General features: G+C 32.1%; 1 protein-coding gene across 1 annotated transcript in view; it reads left to right on the top strand.

Annotated features, from left to right (window-relative positions):
- The window catches only part of LOC129223704 (AP-5 complex subunit zeta-1-like), a 52,331-nt gene that overhangs the window by 11,820 nt on the left and 22,298 nt on the right, over positions 1-18,213 (top strand). Inside the window, exons 4-12 of the mRNA XM_054858081.1 lie at positions 109-206; positions 371-532; positions 4,139-4,234; positions 5,198-5,296; positions 7,511-7,548; positions 8,090-8,270; positions 10,977-11,155; positions 12,733-12,816; positions 16,689-16,879. Coding sequence (XP_054714056.1) covers positions 109-206; positions 371-532; positions 4,139-4,234; positions 5,198-5,296; positions 7,511-7,548; positions 8,090-8,270; positions 10,977-11,155; positions 12,733-12,816; positions 16,689-16,879 — 1,128 coding nt within the window. The remainder of the gene's footprint in view (positions 1-108; positions 207-370; positions 533-4,138; positions 4,235-5,197; positions 5,297-7,510; positions 7,549-8,089; positions 8,271-10,976; positions 11,156-12,732; positions 12,817-16,688; positions 16,880-18,213) is intronic.

Below are 18,213 nucleotides of genomic sequence, written 5' to 3'. Positions count from 1 at the left end.
CTAATCCCTGAAATAACACTAAGATATCTTACTGTTGCTCTGAGGTGATGATATTATTTACATGTTTGAAACATTGAAAAGAGGTTTATTGTTCCATTGAATTTTTAGGGAATTCTGTAATGGAAGTTGGACAGCTGATCAAGCAAGAATTTTTTCTCCTTTTCTAACTAAGGTCATACAAGATCTCAATTCTCCATTAATGCAAGGTTTGTTAACCAAATAATTACTTTTTTTGGGTTTCAAGTCAGATAGCATATTATTTACAGTAATATTATAACAGCATATAAAAGTCAAAAAATTCTTTTTGCACTTTGTAAAATCCTGAAAATTTAGTTCTGATATAAAATAAGTTTATAAAATCATTTTACAGATGATCTGAGAAAAGTGTCATCTGTACTTTCTTCATCACTAATTATACCTTCTACAACATCTGCTACTAAAGCTTCTGGATTTAGAAAATCAACTAGTTCTCTATCGATAACTGAAATTGATGGAACAGACGCTCAAGATTTTTTCACAATTTTAAATTATGGTATGTTTTTTATTGTGTTCAATTATGTTCATGTGCAATTCTCTTTTTTAACTTTTGATTATGTACTAAATGTTAATATGCATATGTGATAGGAATTGCTCTTTTTTATTCCATAGTGATAACCAATCTTTTCATTACATATACATTCATTACAATCTTTTCATTTACTTATGTCACTCAACTTTTTTACATTTTTGTGATGATTTTTGTAAATTGCTTCTGGGCAATTCCATTGTGACGAGTGTGACATTCAGACATTACTCCTACTGGTTAAACCAACATTTTGAGCACTAAATCAGTTGACAAATACCAACAACGTATTTTAATAATGTTTAACTATGCATTTGCTTGAATAATTGAATTGAAGCAGAACTGCAGAACTTTTCAATTTTTTAAAGAAACGTTTAAAATCTTGTGACAGGTGTGACATTTTCGAGACAGAGTTTTCACCTGCACTCATATTTCTAGAAATTCTTGTGAATATTTTAATGTTTCATGACTATAGCACTTTTTTTCTGATAAAAATTCATCATAAATATCATAATACATGATATTTATGATGAATTTAAATTTGAACAATAATTTCTAACATCTTTGATTTGAACAATAATTTCTTAAAAATATAGCTTTGCCCAGGGGCTGACTGGGTCCTCCAAGAGGGTGTCAACCTTGACTCCCAAAGGGCGCACAGGTTCCAGGATGCAAAAAAAAAAAGGATGGTGTATAATGATGTAAATTATCGAGACTTGCTTCCTACATATTATTTTTATGAACATTTTTATTCGAAATTTCAGCACAAAGATCACAACAAAGTGGGTAAAAATACATCGGATGTCCCAAAATATGTTTTAAATAGAAGAAAAATTAAAATATAGAGAGAAAGAGTGATTCGGAATATTGTAAGATAGAGACACCAGCAGTTCAGAAATTCAAGGGCCCAGCTATTTAAATTTAAATAAAAAGGAAAAAACTATATTAGATATCACTGCTAAATATCACCTCAGGTCAAGGCCTCAAAAGTTTTTTTTTTTCGGGGGCTAAAAGCGTTTGTTTTTCAAACAGACAAAATTTTGAAATATCCATTATGGAAAAACTAAAACAGTTTTTGGAAAAGAAAAAGTAGATCAGGATGTTTTACAACAGATTTTTAAAAATAAAAAAAAGGATTTTGTACAAAGCAAAATAGAGGAAGGGAGGAGTTTGCTAAGTATATACCCATCTTTTTACATCACCAAATTTAGCCTAAAATTGAATTTTTATAGAAAAACTTCACAGAAGATTCTATGAACCCACTTCCAAGTATATCATCTTCAAAGATTATCCAAACTTGCTTTGTTGTAAAACATCAATTTCAAAAAGTTTCCAAGTGAGACTCAACGAACCACATCCCTTCCCACAGCGTCATCAAAGATAACTGCACATTTAGGACTTAAATATCCAAATTTTTCTGCGGGAGGGTGGGGTATAAACACTAATTCTCTCCCTAACACGATCGAAGAAAGCAATCAATTTTGTTTATAGGACTTCAACTCTAAACATTTGTGCAGGAGCTCCCTTGACGACCCCCCCCCCCTTATTCTGTTTACAATATTTTAAGGATGGTCTAAAATTTCAAACATTTTTAGGAGGAGATTCCCCAAACCCTATCCAGTCACCGAGCATTATATGTCCTACAAATGCATATTTAGAGTTTTCATTTCAAATTTTTTTTAAGGGTAAATATCTCTAAAACGCCTTCACATCATGTCAGATAGTCTAAAATTTTGTTTTTGGAATCTTAAATACGAAAACTTTCCTGGAGAGTGACCCAGATTTCAGCCTTCCTCCTTCCTTTTTGAAAATCGTCTAAGATTTTGTTTTTAGAATCTCAATTTTGAAATTCTTTCCTGAGAGTGCCCTCGATTGCAGCCCTTCTTCAACATTATTAAAATCGTCCAAAATTTTGTTTTTACGACTTCAATTTCGAAACAACTATGGAAGAGAGTTACCGAACCCTATTCCTTCTCGCTACGTCAGCAGAGATGGTTTACAATTGCGTATCTAAGTTTTCAATTTCAAAACCTTTCTGGGGAAGAACTGTTAAACCATATCAGGACGTCATAAAAGATGTCTTATAATTTTTTGGCTATTAGTTTTGAAAAGTTTCCTCGCTAGAGTCTCCAATCGCCCTGCATAAAAAAAAGGGTAAAAATTGTGCTGTAAGACCTCAATTTCAAAAAAATTTCAGAAGGGCTCCCCCAGCTCCCTCCATTTCCCAGTATCATTTGTAAAAGATCGTCCAAAATTTCGTTTTAAAAACTAATTCCTATGGGGGGAGGGGGGGAGTTCTCGAACTCATCCCTTTATTTAACATCATCAAACATAACATACCATAACATATGTAGGACTTCAGTTACAAAAACTTTCCTGGGCAAGTTCCGAATGCAATTACTTCCTGTTAAATAGCCTTAGATGATAACAGGAAATATCCAACGTTGTTTAGCACAAATAAACAGATTTCAGAATACACGTGTTTCGAGGTTTCAAGGAACCCCTTTTTCAATTCGAAGGTGTTAGCATCTAGATGTAAAGACACCCAGTAAAACACCCAGTAACCCCCAGTAAAGACACCCAGGCTTTTACTGGGTGTCTTTACATCTAGAAGCTAACACCTTTGAATTGAAAAAGGGGTTCCTTGAAACCTCGAAACACGTGTATTCTGAAATCTGTTTATTTGTGCTAAACAATGTTGGATATTTCCTGTTATTTCTCGGCACAAAGGTATTTATTTATTGCTTAGCCTTAGGTGGTTTAAAATTGCATTTCTAATGCTTCAATTTCAAAAAATTTCCGCCCCACCCCAAACCTCCTCTTTCAACATCATCAAAGGAAAACAAGAAAGAAACCATCCCTCATTTTGTCAAACAGGGGGGGGGGGAGCACGAAATCTTCAGCTGTCACTGGACACTACTACGCCTCTGGTAATGGTTGGGGGGGGGGTACAATTTCAATAGGAGTTCAGATACGTGAGGTGGGGTGTAATCTGTAAAATTTGCGTAGAGCATAAATAGCTGTTAATCCGGCCCTGTGAAACCCTAAAAACTCAGTTTTGAACTTCCTTTGGGGAATTCAGAAAAATCTGTCCCCCCCCCCCCCCCAAGTTGGAGTCTTAAAAACGCAGTTTTACGCTATCTAGGGGGATTCTTTTTCCTGATTTTTTAACCTCAAACTGGAGTTTTTATAGTGCAAATTTAGGTCATCTTTGAATGTAAAGGAATTTCAAATGTGTGCTCGGAGATTTTCGCCCAGAAAATTTTCAAAATTTGAAGTTTTAAAACTGAAATTTGAAACAATATTTGGTGACGTTCAGGTAATCTCACCCAGAATGGTTTGAAGTTAAAATCTTAATGTTGTGGAAATCTTTGATCAAGAAAGAAGTGCAGGGGCTGCCCCCCCTCCCCCCCACCCAATCGCCGTCACTGAATCCAATACAAGCTTTAAAAAAAGACTTCCAGTAAATGTTGAATGATTTCTAAATTTTATTAAAACATAAGTATTTTTCTTACACATTTGAAGTTGTTAACTTCTGATGTTGTAACTCATTCATATATTAACATTTCATTTCAGCTTCTACTATCAATGCTCAACAATTCCTATCCATACAAGTATTTTCCATGTTGAAATCATTTTTCTTCAACTCAAGTGATAGTAATTCCAAAGCATGTAAGTTTGCATTTATCATTTGAATAACATATGAGGCAGTGAGAAGCAAAGAAATGTAAGTGAGTGTTTTAATGTTTTGAGAAAAACGCATTTGAAGTTGCAATCAGAGCTATGGAGTCGGAAGGAAAATGGCCAACTCTCCGACTCCTGGATTTTTAAACGTCCAACTCCGACTCCGGCGTTTTAAATTTATTTATTTTATTTTCGTTTTTCGATTCGCCTCCCCCCAAATGGGAAGGGGGAAACCTCTAAAAAGAGTTTGAAAAATTAATTTCATGAAATTTTCACATTGTATTTCATTGTAAACCTAAGATGCATACAACATTAGAAATTCAGTTTGAATATTCAATTTTCTAATAGTTATGACTTTAAAAGTGAGATTACTTAAAAATCCCATTTAAATAAAAAATAATAAAAGTATTTATTTGCTCCCCTTTAATGTTTAACAAATATATAAACGTTGATCAAATCTTGTGCTTTCAATTTTTGAAAGCTGTAGCTTGAAAGAAAGAAAAGCTTTTTTGCAAAGTCAAAAAAACTCTCTGGGGGGGGGGAGATCCACCCCGAATGCCACCCCAAGTTAATTCAAGAGTTTATAAAAAATATAAATACTTTAAATTTGAAAAATTTCCTCGATGAATCTTAAACTATATTTCATCTATAAAATTCAAAAGTAAAAAGGCCCTTCCATAAAGGTATAATAAGTAGTCCCTTCAATTTTAAAGATTTATATATATATATGCCTCTTGCAAGTTATTATAATGCAAAGTAAGGATATCATAAAATTAAATAGATAACATTTTGGACTTTCACTAGACCTTCTATTCCCAACTGTTGTAAACTAAAATGACGAAATAAAGTGTTGTCTGTTATTTTTCATTTATCATTATTTCTTATTGTAGTTACAATTTTCATTATCTTATTTCTTGCTTCATTACATATAAAAACATTTCTTTTTTCTAGTAAAAAAACCACATTCATTTGTCGGTGGATTTGCATCTGAAGACTTAAGTCTTGTGGTCAGAGAATACTGCTTAAGAGTTATAGATCAAGTTGACAGAAGTAAGTATATTATGGTCACATTTTAATCCATATACTTAATTTTAGATTCATTAACCAGCATGAATTCTTGATTTAATGTACTGTCAAACTCGTTTATAAATATCGAACCCTGATTTAATGAGAATACGGGTTTAGTGAGGAAATTGAAGATTTAATTAGCATACTGTTAAATCTACAGGAGCATAACTCGCTTTTAACAAGAATTCCCCACTTAAAAGCAAGCAATATTTTTGTAATTTCAAAAATTTCTATCAACTTTTAACTTTGCTGATACTTTCTTAGAAAAATTCCTTTAACATTCTGAAGTCAAGTTTGATGAGTCATAGATCCTGAGCATAAATGATGACAGCCTTTTTTAAGCACTTTTATTATACTTTACCTGATTGTCACGGAGTAATCTGCGGCCTCCTAATTTGCTTATATCTCAGCAACTAGACCACTTACGAGACTTCGGGATTTCACTAAATGATTTTCTTAATCTTAAGGTAAAATTTAACGCTGAAAAATTGAAACTCTAAAATAAAATTATTATTTCGGTTAGAATGGAAAAAAGCAAGTTTCATATAATTTCCCCATTTAATGTTTAAATATGTAAACAATTGTTACAAATTTTGTTGCCTTGCAACAGCAATATTATTAGTAATCGTAATAAAAATTTTGAATCAAGGCTACTCTGGAGCAAGCATGAAATTCATTTACTATCATTGCACTCGTAGGATATTTGTCCTCAGCTATACCAGTAGTAAACAATGGGGATAAGTAAAGAGACATAGGATCTCTATCACGAGTAATTTGTATGTTTTGAAACATAAATTAGTTTTAGAAACCTTTAATATTTAAATGGTTTTAATTAAATTAGCACACAAATGAATCCTGGAGAGGAAGAAGGATTCGTTTTTAGTGCCAATTGCTTAAAATATTAGACACGTACAATAGGCTATTTTTTCTTTTAGTATGGAGTATTTCTTGAGAAAAATTAAGGTGAAGTTTTGTGATGCTAACATCATACTACTTCTGAAATACATTTACACTGAAAAGAATAAAATAAGATTTTTTAAAAAAATGCTAAGCACTTTTCATAATGCATTCAAAAGGACAAAATAACTTTTCTGGGGCAGAATGGACAGTTTAAGTATTCCTGTAGTTTTCAATTACTGCAGGAAAATTAACACTAGCAATGAAGAAAAGTGCAGCTCAAATCATTTGAAACCAAACTTTCTACGAAAAATATGCATGTTTCAGCATTTAAATGTATAAGATAATATAATAATAAGAAATTCTCTACCTGACTTGAGCCGCACTTTTCCTTGCTTGTGGAGTCATTTTCTTCGAGGAATTGAAATCTACAGGAAAACTTAAACTGTCCATTCTGCCCCAGAAAAGTTATTTTGTCCTTTTGAGTGCATTATGAAAAGTGCTTAGTATTTTTTTTTTTTTTTAAATCCGTTATTTTCTAATTTGTGGAGTGGAGAAGCATTTGAAAATTACATACCATTTGTTGATGCCAGTGTTATCTTTTCTGAGATATGCATTTGAGAATATTGTAGCCCAAAATCAAGCTGATGCAAAAAATACTAAAAGAGATAACAATAATGTTGGTTAAATGTTTTAAACAAATAAACCAACTTCCTTGGTATTTGCAAGAAAACAAAGCAAGTAAGTATGAATGAATTTTCGTGATTTTTTTTTTTTCTCACAAACTCATTTTTTTACTAGCACTCTGTTATAACAAGCAAAAATTTGTTCCTTTCACACTTGTTTGAGGTCACTTTGACTGTACTTCCTTAGTTATGCTCTGAACTCAGTTATAATGCTTTAGAGTTTGATCTAATCATTCGCTGTTTGAAATTTTTGAAAAACAGATAAAAAATCAGAAATCACTATTTTTAAGTGCTGATATGTAGTAAAAAGTGTAAGGCCTCAAGTTATATACACAAAACTTGGTGCATAATGTTTGTTATATGTTATCGTACAAAAAATTGGCTAGTTGATTTTGCTATAAAGATAGTTCTCATAATTTGAAAACTATTATGTTCTAAAGCCTAAAAGTTTGGCTTGGTATGATTGAGCAGCTAGAACTGCAACAAACTTAGTGTGTTCATGTTTTGAACTATAAATTATTTGTAAAATTTATCATCGTTGTTGTTTAATTTGTAACAATGATGCTTAGAAAATTGTCAAATTACCTTTATTTATTTTTAATTTGTTTTTTAGAGGGTCAGTCACCTAGTGTTGCAGAATTTCAAAAAGCAGTAAGTGTGAGATCTTTCTTTCCCCTTGTACATAGCATTGCATTTCTGATTACTGTCTACTGACAAGGGCAGGCTTTTGAAAATACACCTTGGTTGGAAATAATTTAATCATTTACTTAAATGTCTGTACAAAAATCAAATTCAGATAATTGTGATCTCCCACCTTACACCTTGCTCTAAGTATTGTGCAACTAGGGCATGTCAGTGCATTGTTAACTCTGAACTTCTGCTTTTAGTATGCTCATACCTGTCAACATAGAAGGAGGAAAAATAATGTGAGGAGATTAATGTGTAAAATTCTGAACACCTGGCATAGATAAATTTTGATTGTAAAATGGATTTTCCATACATAAGTACAGATTTCTTAATCTTTCGTGACTCTGCCCGGTCAGAATGCAAATGCATTAGTGTACGTAAATTTAAATTAAGGGTGCATTCCCACAAATATTTTTTCTCCTAATACTTTGTGTTTCAAATATCTTGTATAAAACAGATTCATCAGCATTTGTAATTTTATTATAATATCTATAATCTGTTGCAGTGCCTTGTTGAAACTATAGACCTTTTCAACACGATATGTTTAATGGACCCAGGAATAGTGCACACAATTTTCCCTGTTGTTCGCCGGATATATGATCAAGTGCAGTCTAATATTGGTTGGGAGCCAGTAGCTCAAGATGTTGCTATATTAACCAGTGCTATGCAGTTTATTATCAATCATGGTAAATTTTGGTATTTCTAAAGATTCTGGTTAATCAATATTTCATGTTCTACAAAATGTGTTTTTGTTTTTAACCCCTTCGGGACAGCAGCTCGCCGAAGCCAGCGCTCCCTCAGGACGGCAGCTGTTACACACGGACTGTGCGTACAGGCCGGAGCAATTTCTCCCGCTAAGCCTAATTCGCAGTTTCAGAAAGTACGCATTACATAACAATGCATAAAATGTACACTTCGCGTAGAAACGAAACCATTTTTTAATATATGATAAAATACGTATGTCATAATTTCAATCATAACAAAAAAACTAATGAACTATAAAAAAATACAAAATATATTGTTTTTTACTGTAACTACGATTATTAAAATTAGACAATATATTTTGCACAAAACGGGAAAAATATTTGCGCTTAATTTTTGTGAAATACTTGAAGAATATTGTAACAGTTCGTATTTTAAAGCCCCATGAAAAATTTCAAAGCACTGAGCAATGTGCATTGCGCATTTTACACTCATAGGTAGTGTTAAGTCTTTTATTCTGCTTCAAGCAAATGACACAATTCCGTCTAAATTCTTTGCCTTCTTTTTCAGCGTGTAATTTCAGAAAGTATCTACTGTATGAAGAACTAAAATAAAAATAATTTATAGTTGTTCTAATGTCGTCCGAAAGATCCATATATGGATCAGTCATAAATTTAGATATTTCCTCCTCATAAAGATGACGTGTTCACCATGGCTACACAAATGAATCTAAAAGTAAAACCCCTTTCTAGAATATCTCTTATGAAATCCCATTATAAATGGAATCGAAACTAGAAACATTCATTTCAAAAATGAGTATGCGTTTCCCTTTTCATTTGCTAGCACATGTTCATATTTTTTTTCACGAAATCCAATAAATCACAGACACTTGACGGACCCCATTCTGATGTCAGCAAGAGAAATACTAATGTTCTAGACCAATCATCTGGATGGAACATGGGTAAGTAACGCCATCTGATAGTAAACATTTCGTTCCGAAATCAAGCCGCATACTACCATCGCTCGGATTCTTGAGTAGCATATGGCGGAACGCAAATAAACGTGATTCGGACGGGACGAACAGCCACCACTGACGCAAACATGCATCGCTCCTCCCGAACGTGTTAACTGTAGAAAACATTTTATTGTGTTAATTCAAACATCTTTTGAGTTATCTTTACCTAATATTTATGGCTAAAAAAGTTCATCTTTCATATGCTTAGTAATTATGTTTCACATTTTCCCTTTAAAAACACTATTTTGTGCAATTTCAAGGATTTCTGCATCCCCCCCCCATTATGTAATGCTATTGACGTGCATTTTAATTTTCTTTGTAACATAACTTTATTAACATTCACTTGGTAATGTAACTCATTAGCATCAACATTCATGTTTTATTTTACTTATTTGTTCTATTGAAAAAGAAATTGAAAATTATTTTTGAATTTAAAACCATGTCAACATGTTTAAGGGATTTTTTTTTTTTTTTTGTATATATATTTTGTTTGGAGAATTTATTTCAGGTTAACCATTTCTTTTCAAGCTTATAGTTAATGCAAAAGTTTTTTTTTTTTTTTTTTTTGTTTACTTATAAGATTTCAGATATTAATATAGCTATGCTTTATAGTTCTCAGACTAAGTACAGACTGAGTTCTCATTTGCTACTCAAATTACAGTGAAATCTTGTTACAACAGTTACAATTCCAATACAGCAAAATTTCCGTTTCAACGAAATAAATTCTCAGTCCCGTTTTTATTAGTTACAGTTCTTGAATTCCTTTGCAACAAAATTCCTGTTACAGCGAACAAAGTTTGTGGTCCCTTGAAGTTTGTTGTAACGTGATTTCACTGTATAATGCGTACATTTTGGTATCAAATTTTCATGCAGTAACGTACAAATAATTGTATGTTATACTAGTATGTATATACAGGTAATTATCAAAATAATGGAAATACCTGAGAATAAAAGTGACATTTTTGAATGCGCTTTGTAAGTAATAAAGAATAAAATTAGCTATCTGTTTTTTTTTTTATAAGTAGCAATGTACATATTCTGGTACTATTTGGTGATTTAACGGAAGTTCTGGAAGTCTTGGATTTTTTTCAAGCACGTGAAATGTCGGACCTCTCAAATTTTTAATGAGGCCAAATTATTGGAGCGTACTTAGCTGAAGCAAGTGTAACTGAAACATTTCACCTTTTTGACACATCTAAAAGTACTGTATCTAAAGTCATGACAGCATACACACAGCGTGGTAAGACAAGCTCGGCAAAGCAGAATAGTGGGCAGAAAGAGAAGCTCAGTGAAATAAACCGACGGATATTGAAGTGGATTGTAATGTCTAAAAAGCGAACAATAGCAGCAAAAGTGGCCACAGAACTCAATCACCATATAGAGTGACCAGTGTGAGCGATTAAAGTCAGAAGGGCACCTTTATAAACAGAGCATTTAGGGCAGAGTAGCGACTCCCAAAAAAAAATTTCCGAGTGTTTCCATTATTTTGATAACTACCTGTACTAGTTTGTGACAAAATTTGTTTTGGATGTTTCATCTTAATTTTCTATTCAGACAGTTTTTTCGCACCTCTGTAACAAAACTGCCTGTATTTGTTGTTTAATTTTTTTCGAATTTTTCGCATTGCTCTAACAGCCTTACATATTCTACTCTTTGGTTATAATTTCTTTTTTAGGAAGTTCAATCATGCATAAGCCTGACAATCTGTATGTGTACCTCTTTTGTGATCTATTGAGTCAGTGCTACAAAGACAATTATGTTGCATTTGAAATCCTGTACTTAATGAAACAGAATCTTTCTCAGTTATGCTATCATAGTAGCGTTTTAGAAAAATACTTTCCAACATTTTTAAAGGTAAGATAATTTTATGCACGTTAATCTTAAATCATAGAATTTTTGCTAGATTAATAGGAAACTTTCAAAACTCGTTCCCCCCCCCCCCCCCCCCCAAAAAGGCTCTGTCAGCTGATTGAAATTTCAAAGTATATATTCAAAAGAAATATGTTACTGATACATGTTTCTAATTATTTTCATTCACATGTTTCTATTACTGTATTTCTATGTAATTGAAGGTATCAAAATAATGTAATTTTTTTGTAAAGCAATTGCCTAAGTTATTAAAGCCAACTTGTATTGGTACTTAATATTTAGGTCTTATAGATCCTTTAGAGTCAATCATTTAATGTTTATAAACTTGCATGTTGTTAAGGAAATTTTTAAAGAGAATGAAAAGGGTAAAGAAACAGATGAATCAATATTGCTCTAATCAAACATCATAGCATACCTATTTGTTTCCTTCCTAAAGGGCTATTATGATGATTTATTGAGTTCAAATCGACTCTGTAGTGCAAGAGTCATCCTGAAAGTAAATTAGCCATTACACAGACTTGAAACATATGGTGACATATAGCTCTCAAAACGTTATGCACATGTGTTTTCATTATGTGCTAGTTTGTAGTATGCACTCACATCCATTAACATTTGCTGTGATAGCTGAAAATGAGAACTCTTTTTTTCTTCTTCCTCCTGCCAAAGCTGACTTTAAATAAAGGTCTGCAGTAGTTTTTTTTAATGCCATTGTGCAATACTTAGGCGTTCAAAATTCATTGCCGATTCTGTATAGGCTTTGGATGCTTTGTCTGGAATAATGACTGCTCACACAAACATGATTCAGTGTGAAAATATATATTACAGAAATTTGCTGGCCAGTTTTACCATCAAGCTCAAAATTTCAAATCTTATTTTCATTTACATCAATCTTCCCTACAGTAGAACAATCGGCAAACAATTCATGTACTGCTTTTGAGTTGAATATGTTCCATTTCAAGTTTTTTATGTAAATGCCACTAGCTGCTTGCAAATTCCTAATTTCCTATGTTGAAATTAGTTAAAATTGAAGCTGTAGTAATTAAAAGTCAGAACAAGTGAATTGAAACTTGGGCGGACTAAGCCAAAAACAATTTGCATGAGTGACAAAAAAATGATTTTTTTTTTTAAAGTTAAACTGAGAAATTAATCTTTGGAACAGTCAATTACTTTTTAAGTGTTTTAAAATTTGTTATAGTTTGCTGTCTATGCTTTCTAGTTAACCTAAGATTTTATAAAATTTAGAATTATAAATTTATTTTTCCTTCTAAAATAAAATCTGATCTATGTTAAAATAATTTTTACTCAGCAATTGGAAATAAATGTATCATTTTTAGTTTATAGTAACATAAATGTGTGACAAAATGATGTGTACTGTTCAGAAAAAAGCTATGATTGAATTGTTTAAAAAAATCTTTAATTATTAAAGTGTGAAAAATGTATTAAAATATTTTAATATTTGGTATATAATGTTAAGACATAAAAAAGTTATTTATACCTTAAAATTACTTTTTCGTTTTTTATGAGCTTCAATAAATTGAAACTGCTATTGAAACTTTTGACAGGTTTTAGCATGGAGGCCAAATACATTTTTAGAAGATTTTATTGAATTGCTTCCTGCATTTATGTCACAACAAACTTCTCTTGAGGTAAGTAGGATAGATATCAGTTGATACTAATTCTGTACTATAATATGTTTTTGATTTCTTCAATTTGTTGCTAGTTTCCTAAATGCATAGGTGATTTAATTTTTATTGAAGCATGTCAGCTGAAGCCTACTTTTTATAGACAAAAGTTACAGAACGATTGTTCACTTATTTCTCGATAGCTTCTTTAAAACATGAATTTTCGAAAAAACAGATAAATGACATAGATGAAGCCAGAACTGCTCAGCAGTGGAAGATTCGACCATGGTTAAAAGACCAAAAAATTATGCTAAAACTAAATTAAAGATGTCCAGTTCCGAGAAAGCTAACATTGAGGAGAACATTGGGCTAAATGCACCATATGTGAAAAATGAATCTGCATACACATGCCGGACACATATGTAAGACTATTGATTTTTGCGGTGATACAGTGGAGAGTCATTATTGATAGCGTTTGGCTTCTAATGACCTAGACGAAACCCCAGTGTGTACATTTAGGTCTCGCTTCCAGTTATTTGCATTTGTTTTTCACACATTGTGTGTTTAGCCCAATGCATTCCTGAGTGTTAGCTTTTTCGGAACTGGACAGCTTTCATTTAGTTTTAGTATAACTTTTTGGTCTTTTGATCATAGGATGAAGCCTTCACTGCTGAGGAGTTCTGGCTTCATCTATGTCATTTACCTGTTTTGTAACCTTGTCTGCTTGTTGCTTATTGATATTTATACATATGTGTGTGTATTATATATATATATATATTAGGGTGGTCCTTATTTTTGAAGTTGCAAATATTTTACGCTACGCCCCCTCAATTTGTTCCATTATACAAATAAATGATCCCTGCAAAATTTTATGTCAATCCATGAATATTAACACGTGCCCCTAGGGCCCCCTTTTTGAGTTTCGAAGAAAAAATTGCGGATTTTCTCACTTTTATGTAAAAATAATTCTAACATTTTATATTTAAAGTAATTTTTGAACCTCAATAGGTGCTGCTACTTCCAGATCGACCATTCTCTCACCTTCATTCTGCAAAATTTAACATGTTACAGAGGGTACATGTACACCAATGGCCTTGGGTCAAGCGTAGCGCTCTTCTGCGCTTGTTCGAACCAAGCAGCAGGGGAACGTTTCTTCCCACCAAGATGGACACAAGAGATTCTAAAAGCCATTAATGAATGGTCTAGGCCATTAATGAATGATCTTTGACAGCAACAAATTGCCTCCTCCAGGCTTTGGGGGTGTTGATTTACAAAATTCCCTGTATATGTAATAGGTGTAGCAATTAGAGTCGCAAGGTTTCAATGCTATAAATATAAGTAATTGCAATTATATTTTAATTCCCTGTTCTTTAGTTATAAACATACCTAAATGCTTATGCAATTTTTAATTTTTAAAATATAAATTTCGAAAAATCCTTGATTACTCCTAACATAAAAATATACTGCATTTTCCATAGCTAAAATATAAATTTAAAAAAAATATCCAGATCAGAACAATTTAGAAATCTATACTTTAAATTAATTTTCTTCTACTTCAGTACATAATCCTTTATTATCATCAAATTCTTGCGATTCACAAGATTTAGAATCCGAGATGGGTATCTATTTTAACATGTTGAACTTTTGTTTTCTACAGCTGGTCTACCACAATGCAAAAAAACTTGACAACTATTGATATCTGCCCGTCTTTCAATCACTGTTAGAAAAATGCCATATTAGGGATAAAGATGTTGTTCATCTTATTTACAGCCTATGTAGATGCAGTAAATTTAAATCCAAATGACATAGTGATCAATGGATCCTTAAGAGAGCAAAAAAAAAAAAAAAAAAGCTTTGAGAGGTAAAATTAAATTTCATGAATGTAAATTTAGATTTTGTAGTTATTCACTGGGATACAAAGCTACATCCAGATGTAACTAGGAAAAGAATGCCGACAGGATTACCGTGATAGCTTCAGGTCCTAATATTGAACAGCTACACGGAATGTCTTAGATATTTCTTCAGTTGTATATGATATCCTGGATGATAGCTCTTTATTGCTAACTGTTCTAGCTGTAGTGTTCGATACAACGACTTGCAATACCAACCGTATAAATTGTGCATGCAATTTTTAGAGCAAAAACTGAACGGTGATATATGACATTTGGATTGCCATCATCACGCACTTGAAATTGTACTGCAGAGTATGTCCTTAAAGAAGTTCTTGCCTTTCTTAGTTCTAGATCAGATATTCAATTATTTAAGCACTTCAAAATTTTGTGGAAAGATCTCCATCATTCAGAACTTATAACATTTCAATCAAGTACACATACCACTTAAATTCCAAAAGACGAAGTTGATGACATATTATTGTTTGTAAAAAGCGGAATTAAGAAAGATTACAGAGAATTCTCATAACTTGTAATAATATTTCGTGGTGAATTTCCTCCTACAGGGATATGTTTTTTGGCAACTTGGAGCTTATCCCTGAGCCACATGGGTGGCAAAAAAAATTTTTGTTTGAAAACTTTTATATTTAGGAAACAATTTAAATTGACCTTATATGAAAAGAAAGCCCTTCAATGCTGTTTTACAATTAAATGCTGTATGAAGATATGGTTTTTCGCAGCAACCCAATCGAAGCTCACGCTTTTAGTTTTTCAGAATAGTAAAATATGTCTAAAAAACTAGCAGCTTGCAAAATGAGGACAAACATGCAGCTGAAGCAGTGATTGGAAAATTTATAAATCACTTACAGTATTTAAGGTATAAACTAGTAGCTTTGTCCTTATTGGATGAAGGAATTAACTTTGAAGATAGGAAAAGACTAGTCCAAAAAATGCTTGTGATAAGGAAGACGTGTCTGATGACTGTTTAACAAATTTCAGATAACAGTAGATGATTTGGAATACTTTCTTGGTAAGGATCTTCCTCTTTATAGAATCAATTACGAGTCAACAAAACTGTTTGATAAAATACAAATACTAAAAGATTTTTTTTTCTGTTTGATCCTGAATCACGGTAAAATGAAGGAAACTCTTTAAAGGGAAGAAAGATCATTAAAATATTGAAAATTGTGAATAATACAACTGAAAGAGGAGCACAATATTAATCAAAGAATTTCGCAACTAATTTACCCAATATTAGTCACAAAAGCAATTCATTTTACAGACCGTCCAAGACTGTCGGAAAAAACACACACTATCGAGATACATTGAGAAAAGCGTACGATTAAGGAAAATTTCTAAAGCATTATTTCATTTTTATTCAACGTAAAATCTTTCGATGATATAAAGTAATTATAAAGATTAATTTTAGTGCTACCTCACTGTAAAAATATTTTGCAAGCCTAGGAGAAACGATGTACTAAATCTGAAGTAAAAACTAGAAAATTTGTGGAAAAATTATCAAAAGTGTTAAAGTTCAACGGCCTAGGGGCATGTGTTATTATTTACCGATCAAGTTCAAATTTTGCACACGTTACTTTTTATTATAGTGTCACAAAACTAGGGGGCGTCACTTGTTGAATTCTGAAAAAAAAAATTTCTCATATAAATAAGGACCACCCTAATATATATATATGTGTGTGTGAGTATATGAATTGGATCTGGAATGCTCTTCCAATACCTGATATATATTGAAAATTATTTTACTTTTTTTCTTATTATGTTAATAGTAAATTACAAGTTGCTTGTTTTTCTTAGTTTTCATCTGCAAAAAGGTTTTATTGTCACAAAGAAATGATCTGTATTAGATAATGAAGATTATTAAGTTTTCATGGTTTTAAACAAATCTTTATAGCTGATGTATATTTCTTTACATTCTGTCAAACTACTAAAATTTTTACAAAGAATTCAATTAAAAGATGCAATATTATGTATGATTTTTTTGACCAGGTATTTCATATGTTGTTGGATCTGCCTTGTTTGACAGCCATTTTAATGTTAATTGATAGTAAATCAAGTGGTCTGGACTCAAGGATCACAAAGGATCCAACTTTATTGGAAGCTATGAAAACCCCCGAATTGTCCACAGCTGTTAAATATATGATAAGAAGAATTAGTGGCATGAGTGACTCCTGCAAAAAGTAACTATTGTTTTATTTATTTATTACTTCCTTTTACAAAAAAGGAAGTATTGTATTCGCAAAAAAAATGTGCACTCAAAAATCGGCCTTAATTTCCATTTTTCTCACCCCCCGAATGAATGTTGAGTTTCTTTTTCGACCCGACCACGTGTGGATATATTCCTAGGAATGTACAGACACCAGAAATATCCATTTTGACGACCCCCGAGTTAATTACAACTAATTTTCTCGTGACGTCCGTATGTACGTATGTATGTGTGTATGTGTGTATGTATCTCTCATAACTCAAAAACGGGAAGTCCTAGAAAGTTGAAATTTGGTAAGTGGACTCCTAGTGCGGTCTAGTTGTGCACCTTCACTTTTGGTTACATTCGGAGGTCTTTTGCCCCTTTTTGCGGGGGAAATCATTGTTAATTTCGATGTAAATTCAAGTTGTGTTGTAATTTGTTGGACACTTGGCGATATATCACCAGTGTTTTGGTCGCCAAGTTTTGTCGCCAACTTGGCGACAAATTTGGAGATTTTTTTCTTTTTTTTTTTAAATTTGGTTTCAGTTTGGCCACTGTTGGTGATATTTAGAGAGTAAACAATCACATTAAAATTGCCAATAATGGGGAAATGACATTAAATTGGAGTAAAAGGAAGTCATGTGATGCACACATCAGCTCGTTTTTTTCATATGTCATTCAGAAAAAAATGTATGTTTTTGTTTACTGCAATATTAAATTGAGTTTATACAGGGCAAAGGCATTCAGCCAACTATATGTTAAGTCGTTTTGTAAAAAAATATTATTTGTGTTTGTGTAAGATGCAGGGGGGGGGGGTCATATTTTCAAGTAACTACATTTAAACCGAGAAATTAAGGAAGCCAAGATAACTTTGTTTAAAATCTGCAGAATGCAGTGATATAGTAAGTAAAATAAATAAGCAATAATGTTAATATAAATTAAAACCAGAAAATACACAAACTATTGAATTTTAATAATAAACTACCAATACAGTAAATAAAAATTATAATAGCTGTTCCATACTCTTCTACAGCAAAAATCTTAAGTGCAAGTACCAAATCAACACTCTTCATGCAGAATTTCAGTCTTACGCACTGAAAAATTTATAAGCAGGCACTCTGTGAAGAGGCAGCTAAAATAATAAACTAGACTGAAAGTAGTACTAAATAAAAGAGTTAAATTGCAAGCAAAACTTTAGGATGGTGCCTTTGCGCTGAAAACTCTGAGTGCAAGTAGATAATGGAATGATAGCCATCACATGAAAATTGAAATAATAAGAAATATATTAGGGTTTTGTTCCATTTTGTCATTGTTAGAGACAGAGGT

Source organism: Uloborus diversus, chromosome 1 (assembly GCF_026930045.1).
Source record: "Uloborus diversus isolate 005 chromosome 1, Udiv.v.3.1, whole genome shotgun sequence".
In the NCBI taxonomy this organism is placed as follows: Eukaryota; Metazoa; Arthropoda; class Arachnida; order Araneae; family Uloboridae; genus Uloborus; species Uloborus diversus.
This window is presented reverse-complemented; position numbering and strand designations above follow the sequence as displayed.